This window comes from Zeus faber (genome assembly GCF_960531495.2).
Source record: "Zeus faber genome assembly, chromosome: 18".
Lineage (NCBI taxonomy): Eukaryota > Metazoa > Chordata > Actinopteri > Zeiformes > Zeidae > Zeus > Zeus faber.
Genome location: NC_137210.1, coordinates 11,153,537 through 11,167,390, shown reverse-complemented (window position 1 = coordinate 11,167,390; position 13,854 = coordinate 11,153,537). Strand labels below are relative to the sequence as shown.

Genomic DNA, 13,854 nt, shown 5'->3' with positions numbered 1-13,854 from the left:
CGTCGCGCTGATCTCTAAATTGGTGCCAGATTGGTGTCAAGACGGGCAAGATTCCTGTGAGATTCGGCCAGTCATCTCTCGTGGAGCAACCGAGCGCCGGCTGCCTCTAACAAGCTGACAAGCATATCTCCCGAAAACACACACGCACACACACACACACACACACACACACACACACACACACACACACACACACACACACACACACACACACACACACACACACACACACACACACACACACACACACACACACACACACACACACTTCCACAGAAGAGCAAAACCTTACATTATATCACACGCCTGCATTGCACTGCGGAGGTAAACTGTAAAAAGGCAGAAGGAGAGAAATTTTAGCTGCGTCTTCAAGCTTAAAGCTTGTCCTCTCTCTTTCTCTCTCTCCCACGTTTGTCTTTGCTTTTATTTTCCTTCTCCGTTTCCCGTCCCGGCGTCCCACTTTTTTCAAAGCGCGTATGTACACCACTTCCCTCGCACATTTTATTCTCGTCGACGAAACGCTCCCGCTCGCTTTCTTCTCCTTGCGCCTTCCGCTCCCCTTCCGCGCTCATCCTCACGCCGCGTTAGCGCCGCCCGTGACTCCTGAGGCTTAATGTGCTGAAATACATCGTCGCTCTGAGAAAGAGCGTGTTTACTCAAGGTTGAACCAGCGTCTGGGTGCGGCAGCCGCTGTCGCCGCCGCGCCTTCGCAGCGGATGAGTGAGACGCCGCCGCTTTGCCGCACGTCGGCTCATTAACCCACAACACTTTTTTTTTTTGCTGCTGGTGCGACTAGGAAATATGTGTAAATTAAAAAAAAGTCTGTGTGGGCCTGAGTTTAAATAATGGTTTGAGCAAATATTTTATAGGTGTGTGTGTGTGTGTGTGTGTGTGTGTGTGTGTGTGTGTGTGTGTGTGTGTGTGTGAAAGCAAGAGAGAGCGATAGATAGATAGATAGATAGATAGATAGATAGATAGATAGATAGATAGATACGTGCCTATTTAAACAAAATGTTAAAGAATATATGGTGTTCTCAGATGACTGCTACACATATAATACTACTACTAATAATAATAATAATAATTATAATAATACAAAAACTACTACTACTACTATGACTACTACTACTACTACTACTACTACTACTACTAATAATAATAATAATAATAATAATAATAATAATAACAAGCTCTCCCTTCTATCTTTGGAGCGATCTTCACCTGTTAGTTTCATTTTTCATTTTCTCAGGTTTATAACCCCCTGTGTTATACTGTACTCTCCTTGATGATTATGTTGTGTTAATCCCTCAGGGGTGTGGGTATAACCTCAGTTCTGTGGCCAAAGGCCCTTCTGTTCACGTTCCTAAATATAGCTTTGAGACAGGAGACAGCGTCCACTCCGTCAGGGCGCCTCCTCCCAGGAATGCCCTCTCAGCGGAACTCGGGCCGGCAGAGCCAACGTCATCCTTTAAATTACTTAAGAGCTTTTTTTTTTTTTTCTGTTTTCGCCCCCCCCCCCCCCCCCCCCCCCCCCACTGTGCTCTTCCTTATTCACATTATTTTACCTGTCAACCTTTAAAATGCTTTTGCGCTATTCCATGTTATTTCATTGCCATATTGCCGTATTTTGTTATTGACATATTCATACCGTACTTTATTTTTTCCCCGTGAGATTGGTTTAAAGATCGGAGAGAATAATTACTGTGATTAGGCTTAAGATAACAGAACACGCCTCCGAAAAAGGAAAAGGAAGAAGATCTTTGGTTATCGTTCGTTTATATTTTATGAGGTGATTACATTCAGAGACTTAAGATGGGCCTCTGTGGTCTTCCGTCCTTGCAGTGAAAGAAGCCATTTTGCGGCGCTCGTCTCTTAGGAAAGTCTGTGTGCTGGGAAAGGACAGCAGAGGATTCCCCGGCAGCCCACCCTGTCTCCCTCTCTCTCGCTCCCTTTCTCGCTCCCTCTCTCTCTCTCTCTCTCGCTCCCTCTCTGAGCCAACAGGGATATCGCGTGGCACGGCTACAGTTGGACAGCTCAGCCAGTCGACATTTAGCCAAACCAGTCGGCCAGAAAGGAAACACCAACAGCCCGCCGATCAGACAGACAGCCTTCCAGCCATTTTGCCAAGAACCACATACATTGTCACATATTGGAGTCGATCAACAGAGACTGGAGCGCAGGAATACAACTCCACTAAGCACTGTGGCTTATAAATCGATCAGAGCGATGATGCACGACGTGTGTGTGTGTGTGTGTGTGTGTGTGCGTGCGTGCATGCGTGTGTGTTTGTGTGTGGCTGGGTGGGTAGGGGCGCTGCTGTCATATCTTATCTGGGGAGGATATGAGCAATTCCCTTCCTTATCGCCAGCGGCTGAATGCGACGGCGTGTTTATGGGTTTATGATTCCGATAGGATTCCGATAATCTGTCTCCCTATCAAAAAGCGCCAAAACACAGTGGCGGCGGCCGCCGCAGCAGGGCGTGGCGCGGCGTTGTGATCAACGCTGTGGGGAAAGTCGCCTCAGAGTTGTAACAATGGGGTGTTCACTCATGTGGTTCGGTTTTAAATTAATTCCTCAGGGCATATTGTCCTATCGCACATTGGACGTCCCGCGGGCTCGTTGACAATCTTACAGTGCGCCCTTATCAGCGCGTCCACGCTGGACCGCGGGAGTCAAATTGCTTTTTGTTTGAAACCTGCCGCTAATCAATTCTATTCATTTTGTCCAACACATATAAAAACCACTGTCACGGTTTAATCCCGAGCGCACGCTGGGCCGGCACCAGAATTCCCCTCCGTGATGTCCACAAGTACTGGCCAGCGGTGCGGAGGATTTTGATGGAAATGTTCCACACCAGAAGAGGATTGTGAGTGTGACCTGGTTTTCAAAGAGCTGAAATAAAACCGTTTTAAATATCTATTCAATGTTAGACATCCGCAGTAGAGTTTCCAGATCCCAACCGGAATCATGTGTGTTTGTGGGCATGTTGGAACATTATCAGATAGAGTCTTTCAACCAGTAAAAGTGTGTGGGCTGTACATCCACCTCTGGCTTCGGCGGATGTACAGCTGTGGTGAACAGCAGCTTCTATTTAAACCACTACAAATACTATAGAAAGCAAATCGACAACAATAAGACAAAATGTCAAAGTAATTGGAATAATTAAAAATAAATAATAATGAATTAATAATAATTAATAATAATAACCGAGAAGTGGGGAAGTGCTTTCTGCATACTAGCGAAAGCCAATAAGTCATTATTATTGTTTTTTTTGTTTGTTTGTTTTTGTGGTATCGCATTGTGTACTGTCCTATTATGATAAATAAAGCTGTTTTTGTTTGAGATGCTTTACTTAAATTTACTGTACATGTACTGTACCTCAGTCTAATTCTTGAACACGGGCTCTCATATTCTGATATCCAGTGCTATTATTATCATGGTAATAGAAATGATTTGATATTTCCCAGCCTGACTGCATAGATTACACGCACCTGACGCGGTTTCTCGGTTTATCGGTTCCCTGATGGATCACGAGTCATCAGCGCATTTTGTGCAGCGCCGTGCGCCTGACACTGATGAATACGACGCTTTGCAGGACGGCGCATTCACGAGCGCGCAGTCGGGCAACGACAGGTGTGTCTGCAAACATGCCTCCGTTCTCTCTCGTCCTCTCGAAACACACACTCACACACGCACGGACACACAAACAAACACATCTGTCCGCCGAAACGGTGGCTCCCGGTTCTCCCTCAGCAGCCGTCGTGTTGAATGGCTCTCGGAGTTGAGGGGGACCGGGGTCTGAGCGCCGGGGCTTAGTGAAGATTGAAGAGATTGAATTTTTCATGATTCACAACCTTTCTGTAAGAGCTCTCACTCTATTGATTTTTTTTTATTTATTTTATTTTTTTTACAACTGCAGGCGTGAAGCTTGATAAAATGTGACTTTCATTTCGTGTGTGGAAGTAGAAAAGGACACAATGGGATGCTCGCGGAGGAAAGGCGAGGACCGGCCTTATTACTGTCTCACGCAAGGCGGGGTGAGCTGCCGAGGGCCGCGCTGTCACGGCGCGCTGAGCCGCCAATCGTTCAAAATAGCCCTCGCCGCCACATTACCGCCTGACGTAGGCGCAGCACCGAGTGAGGCTTGACCCCTTCAAACCTGCGGGCGCGCTACGAAGGCCTTCCTCAGAGGTTTGGCCATTTTTTTACGAAATAGCCACAGCAATCCTGTGTTGCCTTGGTAGTACCGCTGTTTACCGCATCCCTGTGCCACTGCGCCGTGGCTTCCCTCAGTTTTTCCTTAACCTTCCCTATTTTCGGGATTTGTCAACATGTTTTGTTGTCTTCGTCGTCTGCATAATAATGAGAGTTTTTCCCCGGCGGTACACACACAATTACGACTTGGACACGGAGTTTCTGAAGAATACTTGCGGTGTGACAAGTGCCTGTGCTCACACTGCTCATTTGCAAATTATATTGTACTCGAGGCAACAACCACAAGTGCACCATTTGTATTTGTAAGGTGTTTGACATTTACACACTCGAAGCAATTATGCCGACATTAGGGTCATTAATACACGAAACAGACCGGATGTGTCCGCTCATATAAGCGCTCGCACAGCGTGTTCATGGGGAAACGAGGAGATGAGGATGGCATGCGTACGTACTTAACATGTTTAGCTGCCACAAAGGGACACAAAAATAAATGTGTACATTCTACCGCTCTCACTAGTATTCCATCAGCCACTGCTCTTATTTTTATCCCCGAGCACACACACACACACACACACACACACACACACACACACACACACACACACACACACACACACACACACACACACACACACACACACACACACACACACACACACACACACACACACACACACACACACACGTACAAATAAGCACAGAAAAAGCAAAAAGCCCATTCAAACTCGCAACTATTTGTCTACAGTAGTCAAAACAAGAGAAGACGTTTTTCAACTTCTACGCTTTTCCTTGAGGCGCATTGTGATCCGGGCAAGGCGGTTCGAAAAACAGAGGATTTAACGAAGGGCTCATTATCTTCGATACGGTTCGGCTTTTGCCGCGAGTCTAAGCAAATTTTTAGGCAAAGGGGAGCAGGTGAAATCCCAGGTGAAATGTGAATGAGTCCGTAAATGCTGAACCTCGCTCTCTATCGCCGCAAACGATCTGCGAGAATAGACGGCGTTCCTTAAAGGTCACCGCCTCCATCACTCACTGTGGTTCGTGCTGACAAACTATTCCATGTGGTTCCAACTATTCCAACAGAGAGCACATTTTCCTGGAGCTTTTTGCGCAGCAGGTTAAGCTGGCGAATACTTAAGCGCTAATTGGCAAAAACTTTGATGTATCGCATGAAAATGCAAACATAAGCTACGCTCCCTCCATCAGGAGAGAGAGAGTACACCGACTCCCCAGAGCCAAAAACAGTCCCAGAGTAATGATCGGAATCAGAGCGCCGTATTGGCAGTATCTCTAAAGGTCACAAACTGCAGTAAATTCTAATCTGAATAGATTAGGAAGCCTTTATGCAAATTCATTTTACTAAAGATTGCCTTTTAAAGGTAATCCTAGAGATTGATAATATGTTCAGCTGTTGTGGGCGTAAAAAGTCCACACTGGAACCCTATTTGCCTGAAAACAGGCAAATGCCTGAGATCCTTTCATTCGCTCACTCCAATGAACACAAACGATACCCCATTTTGAAGTCCATCCATGTTTGTTTCTCAGCTTGTTGGTGCTTTTTCTCGTTGAGAAATGAATCGATCAATATTCTTGTGTGAAATTTGCACTTTTTTTTTTTTTGGTTGGACGATTCATTAGGGCCCAGAATGGTGAAGGTCTTCAAGAGCAGGCACATTAGTCAAAAGGCGCACAGCGTGGAGGTTTAACCATGCAAGACTGATTCTATTGACCACCACGGGGTTTTCCTGGGCAGACATGGCTGATGCTCGCCGGAACCACCTCCCCGATTCTCTGCATCCCATCTGAACGATGCACTGTTCTTTCCGGTGTCCTGCTTTTCTCATAATCTGTCCAAAGGCGCGCGTCTACACATTATAACGTGGCTCCTCCAGCTTGCATACAGCTTTGCCGTCGCATGCTTAAGTGTCTTATTTTCATATTGATGTCCTGTCGGAAATTCTCCCCTAAGGGATGCAGGTGGAGGGAGGAACTTAGTCAGAACAATGCCTTATTGATCAATTCTCGCCGTTGAGTGCCAAAATATGAGGCCAATTCCACTGGAGGGGGGTAGCCTACCCGACCCACCAGAGATCAGAAGGCCACAGGTGGGTAGGCTGAACTCCAGATCCAACGGCTTTGGAATTAGCAGGCAAGTGCATTTCATTCAAATTAATTTTAGAGGTTAAGGATAGGTTAGGACTGGGTATGTTCCTGCAGCCAGCAAATGCCGGCTAAAAGATACAAGCTCCCACCCAAGAGAACACTGCATACGCTGGTCGGGTCATGGAGAGGTTTTGGACTAAGAGCATCGACTCTCTTCATCCATCAAACATCCTCCCTGCCTCATCCCTGCACCGTCGCCCACAACGCCACTCTGCTGTACACCATAAATATGTCACTGGTGAACCAGTGATTCGGAAAACAGCTGCACGCACCTTTTTCTAACGCTTTAATTATCTTGAATAAACAGGGGAATAAGACAATGGCTGGAGAACCGGGGGTGTATTGAAAATGACCTTAAACTGTTGACCCAGAAGGCGGAGGCATACTTTAAAAGACATCAGAACAAAACACATAAGAACCACCGAACCACCGATGTCACACAACACCGTTGTCAGAATACTCAATAAGAACTCTGTTTACTTCTTTGTATATCATTCCATGCCACCGGGGAGCGCCTATTTACAAGGCAAGTTGCCGGAAACAGAAAAAAGCCGAGCAACACAACAATGTTGAAAGAACCAGGAATGGAATGCGACAGCGAGAGGAGTTGGCAGCGGCCTTGCTTTATAAAAAGATGAAAAAAATAAAAAGTATTTATTGACAGTGTATCCAAAACATGCTCCAAATATTATGCCACTGGAAAAAAACAAGCTTGTTGAGCCGGAAAAGCAGAAGATTGACCAGGGAAGGGAGGTTGAAGTCCGTCACCTGTCACGACGCTACAGCATTTGGACCAATCGCGACAAGGGGAGGTCTCAGCGTCGGAAAAAGACAAAAGACCAAGTTCACCTCTGTGGCTTGCGAACACCACAAGAACCCAGATCACCGCGTCAGTTCGCTCTTATCTTGTTCTGATCACGTCTTATTGTCAAAAACTTCTACTTTTTAAGTACGCCTCCACCTAGAGAGGGGTAGAGGACATATCACCAGGTGCCTTATTTGTATGAAATATTGTTCAGGGAGGCATGAATCCCAGCGGTGGAGCCAGAAGCAGTGGAAAAGAAACTGGATGCCTGACGGGAAGAGCCCCTGCCTCGCGGTGAATTACTCTGCTTAGAGGCCAGTGGAAATGCAAAACTCCTCGTTCCATCTTTCCAGCACAAACTGCAGCTGGAACGCCCTTGGGGAACGGTCCAATGGCCCATGTACTCACATTAAAAGGCGACTTTTCAAAATCCGGACAAAGCAGAGCGCTTGACAACTTCATTATGGTCTAAAAGCTGTTAAAATACAATCTATAAATATTTCACTGATATATTGAGCAAGTCATTTTCGAAGATAGTGCCCATACGGTGCAGATTGGCCAAAAAAATAGTTTGTCTATTCTGAGCTCCTTCTGGCTTTTTGGCCTCTGGTTGCCTCGGTCCAGCGTTCCAGGTGTTTTATATAACTTTACTACTTAAAGTTTGTAGTATTTACAGAAATTTCGATTCGCAGGGGTTTTCAAGCATGGGGCTTTGAATTTTTCCACAGGTTAGTAAACAACACCAATAAAGCAGGTTAACACAAAGCCATCTGCTGGACCGCAAGACATGTTGCGTGCAAAGATGTGTGTATATACATGAACACACAAACACATGCGCACACACACACACACACACACACACACACACACACACACACACACACACACACACAGACACGCACACACACAGTCTTCCTTTTCACAGAGTATTAATGTGCTACGAGCGCTAGACTGTGATACAGCTCCACAACTGATTTAATTTTCATATAATTACACACTAACAGCGGTATTTACATTACGCCCATCATACTCTGTTTACCCAGACTAGAGGTTTTCCTTACTATGTTATGCCGGCTGCAGATGCCTACACGTTAGATTTCATTAATTCGCAGTAGAATTTCTGCAAGGACCCTCTGAAGATGAATAAAGTCTATCTATCTAAATTCAAAGGATGACAAAGTGGAACCTGGATTTATTCACATCTCGAGCTGTGTACTACACTTCTGATCTTGGACCTTTTAAAACGTATCCTTTGCGTCACACTTTTAAATGTCTCTTCAATACCAGGTGAATGCTCGGCCTTTTTCAAAATCTCGGAGTGGGACAGTGGGAACGGCCAGCAGAAATGCCATGTCTTTGAAAAAGACATGGGGATGAAAGCAAAGGCACATAAGGGGCCCATATAAGGGCATCTTTAATAGGCAAGACTTGAGGGTAGCGTGGCCCAGGAGAAAAGAATGATGAATAAAATAGATATTATAGTTATTACAATTATCAAAAATGCCTCCTGACATCCTCGGAAGAATGCCACTTCACTGTTCCAGATTGGGCCTCTCAAGGATTTCACTTCTATAAGGTCCACTCAGTTGATGTGGTAAGTCAATTTGACAATCATGAAAGGTAGCACTAACAAGTGCCGGGACCCGATGAAGAAAGCCGGCAGTGAGAGACTCCAGTGAAGTGAAGAAAATGGCGACCGGCTCTAAAGAAAACCAACCGACCGTGAAATGCCCAACTTTTACACCAGGGAGATGGTGGGAGACTGTATTAGCAGGACTAAAAACCACATCAGCAATGGCCAGAGAGTTACGTTCTCCGGCGCAGGCATTTCATCATGACCAGCAAAGCTCAACAAGCCAACACTTCCCAAGGCATCTCCAAAATACTGATGTCCCCCGGGTCATTTTCAAAGATTTTCATGAATTAGACTGGGTTTTCAGTTTTCCGTCAAAAACGTGCTTCTACAACACGAGGGGAGAAACCAGCGGCCACGGACACCGTAGGAGGAACGAGCCGGGAGTTTTCTGGCCCTGTTACGATGAAGGTAGACTGAAAGACGGGTGAGGTGATTGAACACCCTCTTATTCCGTGGTGAGCCCTTTGTATCAGGCTGCACAGTCCCTCTGATGTTATCGCCCGCTCCCTTTCTCTCTAGTTCCGAGCAGAACCCGGGGTTCCTTACACAAAGGAATATGATGCAATACCAAAGGCCTTGAATGGGCTTCCCGTCCCTTTTCTCTTTTCTGAAGGACTAGCACTCTCTCTCTCTTTTGTTCATCCAGTCTGTTAAGAAATGGAATGCCGCTCGTTATCAAAGTGTGTCATCGTGGCAAAAGCTTTGGGGCTTGATTAATTATTGAAAATGAATAACAATACGGCGTATTAAATCTAATCTCATCAAATGACCTGGGATGGAATTAGAAGACGAAATAACTATGCAAAGGACACATTAATTTGAAGCCTTCACCGCTTGGCCTGTCTCCCCAGACCACTCGAAAACACAGAGTTCCTCCTCCGCGTCGGGGTAATCCTCAAGGTGTTCTCTGAAAATGTAAGTGCACTGTAATCAAATACAACTAATGCGCAGAAAAGGTCGGCGGTGAGTCTCTCGCTAACAAAGGGATGGATAGGTGCACCCGGAGTGAAGGACGGAGGAGACGGCGGCGGAGGAGGAGGAGTGGGAGGATGAGGAAGTGCGTTTTTTTCTTGTCTTTTTTTTTCACAGGGCCGCCATTACCGGAGTAATCAGACACGGAGGAGAACAGAGCAACCTGCGAGTGGGAGGATAGATGGCCGAGGGCCCGATCAGAGCCTCCATTAGTCGAGAAATAAGCTACAAATGGAGCGGGTGTCCAAATGGAGTCCGGTGAATAGAGGAGCGGGGCCAGAGAGCCTCCGTCAAACCGCGCGGAAGGAACGGCGCCGATCTGACACAGCTTCAAGAGAGTCATTCCGCCAGCGCCATCAACACCTCTTTACTCCCCTTGACCGGGACAGGACTCTGAAATTGTACATCTTGACTGACTGATGGTAAAATTACCTACTAATATTGCACCAAGCTCCATTTTCCCAGACATGCTTTCGGAAATAACTCTTAGGCTGATTGAGGCACCGGAGGCGAGACGGCGCGGTTAAACAAAATCTACAGCTCTAGTCTTTATTTAGCTGATAAAGCTCTCGCCATTGTACGGAGCACCCATAAGGTATATTAATTCCAAATCCCTATAGTGCATTTCCCGCTGCACAATCCATAGAATTCTAGGTCAATCCTCCTCAAATGAAATTCATTTCATGGCTTTAGTCACGCGGTGATTAAGTCGTACAGGATTGTGTTGGAAACATCAGCGCAGTAAGAGCAACGCTCCTCCATCGCTCGCTTAGGTGAACGGTAACGTGCACGAGGGACTTGGAGGAGTCGTAAGATAAGGGCGGGGAGGGGGGGGGGGGAGTTAGAGAGAGCGATCCTGATGGATGCTCCTCTCTGGGAGGGGAGAAAGTACTCGGGAATGTTCCTCCCTCTGATTGATCTGGCGAGCTCGGAGAGGAAAGGGTGCACAGGCTGCGAGCGGCTATCTTCCATCTCCCTGGCTGCGGGGCTGCAGCTCCAGTGTGTTGGGAGCACCTGATAACAGAGTCAGGTGTTGACGCTGTCTACATCTCACCTCTGGTCAGACTCGCACTGCCCCTGTGCTTTGCTCTTTTGACGGTCGAAGAAAATGCTTTATATAAACTCTTATACTTTATTTATGGCACCAGTAGTTAAACTTCACTAGGTGTGCATCAACCAGGGTGATGAGCGATTGATTGATACAAGATATTCATGTAGTACAATTTATTACCTAACTATTTCCATAAAGAGGGTAATGGAAATAGTTACCCTTGGTACAGTAAATATGCATATTTTCTATGCATGAGAGCAAATGTTTGAAAGTGTGAAAACAGCTGACACCAAGGTCATTTAAACAGTTGGAAAACCTAAATGCATAAATGAATCCTCCATGACATATTTAACCTTCTCTAAAATGTATGGTTCTGTTCATAATCTGTTTTATTTGAACATATTTGACGATGTATATTGGACAATATTTATTAAACAGGGTCATTTTGATTGGTCCAATGGCCTAAATTAAAAATATATTTGTTAGCTGCATTTTTTAATATAATTGTTATGGGCAGGGGAATTTTTTTTAAACATGAACATACATGAAATGTCATTTCACGTATCGTATATTTGCTTTTTATGTGCTTTTAATCATTTAGACTAAGAATGTAAGTAGAATAGAGAAGACAAGAGAGTAGAACAGAATAGAATAGAATAGAGTAGAATAAAATAGAAAATAATAGAATAGAATAGAGAAGAGTAAAGTAGAATAGAATAGAATAGAATAGAGAAGAGTAAAGTAGAATAGAATAGAATAGAATAGAATAAAACCGAATAGAAAATAATATAATATAATAGAGTAGAATAGAGTAGAATAGAATAGAATGGAGTAGAATAGAGTACAAAATAGTACAGTAGAATAGAATAGAATAGAATAGAATAGAATAGAAAAGAACTAGTGGAATAGAATAGAACCGATGCTTACTGATGTGTAGAGATGGCCTTCCCCGTTCATGGCAATGTATAACCCTGTCTTCACGGACTGAATGGCGACAACTCTGAGGCCCACAGGAATAAGGTTGAACAAAGCTGGAACACACACACACACAAACATTTCAGTTACATATTTCCATACTGTTTAAAAACCATTAGACACATGACATGGAACTGAAAAATAGTATCACGGCAATATTGATCATCCAAATTAAAACTGCCTATCATTAATCCACCACCACGAGCAGGTAGCGCCCTCGATAGCTGTTGTTCTTCAGGTGATCTCTAGGGATGAATTATTGCGCGGCCGGTGAATGTGACTAGCCTAGCATGGCGCAGACCACGCTCGCTACCTGGGATGCAGCTGTAATTGGGGCCACCGCTGGTGCGTGGCAGATTTAATAGCCCCTTTTGTTGTTGTAGACTCCTTGGGTCTGTTAGGCAATGGCGAGTGTATGTACTGTTGAGAAATAACAGCGCCAGGTCTGCTTGCTATGATAAGCGTGTGCATTTGTGTGTGTGTGTGTGTGTGTGTGTGTGTGTGTGTGTGTGTCTGTGTGCGTGTGTGTGTGTGTGTGTGTCTGTGTGTGTGTGTGCGTGCGTGCGTGTGTGCGTGTGTGCGGCTGACTTAAAAGCAAAATGTAAAGACTACTCTGCTGACCCCTCAGGTAACTGATGTTGATGGATTTGTGACCCCCGTCAGGGCCGGCCGCTGGCATAAACACTCTTTGGGGTTATTTAGGGCCACAAATGCTGGGGGGAGGGGGCACACGATCAGTGTAACTTTCTGTGTTTCAGGGCCGGCCTGATGCATAAGCACACTAAGCGTCCGCTGCGCGTCCGCGTTCACCGTTTCTCCAAAGAAAACAAATAAAAACTGTGTAACACATGGTAACTTTAGTGGCCCCTCCTTTAGGGGCTCATAATTGCATAGGCCGGCCCTGCCCCCCTGTAAAGGATGGAGAAATTACTCTATGGTCAATTTGTTGCTTTTTTGTTTGTTTTTTTACAGTTAACTAGTTTTGGAATTCCAAGGTTATGAGGATGGTTGATGCCTGCCCTGAGCTTTAGGGTGATATTGCAAATATAGCTGATTAAATATGGTATCTGTGGCTAGCGCCCCATGTTAGGACACTTCAAACACTATATCAACAAGCCGATCAGACCTGACATGTGTCATGTCTCCTCGTGGTGACAAACGAACGTGTCATCCGAGCGTTAGCACTCGGCGCCAGAATCAAATTAACCAGCTCACCCCAAGGGCTACCAGGGCGGAGGCAGAGCAGCCTAATAATAGGCCTTCTGTGTTGTGATCCATTTTCCTCCTCAGCAAAAAAGGACAAAATCAACGAGATTGTGCAACTGTCATTCCAAAGTTCGCCACAGCGAAGTCGGGAAAGTGTCTCGATGTTTCGTCTTTTTTTTGTACGGTTTTAAAAATGAGCCGACAATATCGCAGCCGTTCCACCTTGACTCCCGAAGGCTGAGAGAGTCTGTCAGGTTACTCACAGGAATTACTGCTGTCATCCTTGGTCCCATCAAGACAGCCATCGGGGTTCATTTGCAAGTAGTATCCCTGCCTGCAATATAACCTGGTCACTATACCCTTGAGCTGGGGATCTGCGGGATGGAGAGAGAGAGAGAGAGAGAGAGAGAGAGAGAGAGAGAGGGAGAGAGAGAGAGAGAGAGAAAGATGGAAAGAGAAGAGGCAAATTAGGATATGATTTACTGTGCATCATCAGAACAGAACAAAAGTATGAAACAAACACAAAGACAAGTGAATAACAATATTTTTAATGGGGAAATCGGAGGATACTGCTCTATACCGTTGCTTTTCCTGAGGGCCCACACAGCGAAGACGCCGTCAAAAAACCCAGACACTTTATGACCCCCCATCGGGTGTATTTTCACAGGCAAATGCGAGGCGAGCCAAAAAACCTTGTGCAAAATAAGCTCTACCCTGCGCAGAGATAAGCCATCCAATTATAGGTGGGAGAATGAATCTGTGGCTGTCTGGCGACCATAATGAACCCAACAGCACCCTCTCTGGGCCCCGAGCGTGGGATGTGGCCGCCG

The 13,854-nt window shown here is 45.6% G+C and overlaps 1 protein-coding gene across 2 annotated transcripts in view; it reads right to left on the bottom strand.

The window, feature by feature from the left end:
* The window catches only part of fgf14 (fibroblast growth factor 14), a gene marked incomplete at both ends in the record, with an annotated part of 87,672 nt that overhangs the window by 10,647 nt on the left and 63,171 nt on the right, over positions 1-13,854 (bottom strand). For both annotated transcript variants that reach the window (XM_080019406.1, XM_080019407.1), the window contains 2 exons: positions 11,771-11,874; positions 13,288-13,398. In XM_080019406.1, coding sequence (XP_079875532.1) covers positions 11,771-11,874; positions 13,288-13,398 — 215 coding nt within the window. The remainder of the gene's footprint in view (positions 1-11,770; positions 11,875-13,287; positions 13,399-13,854) is intronic.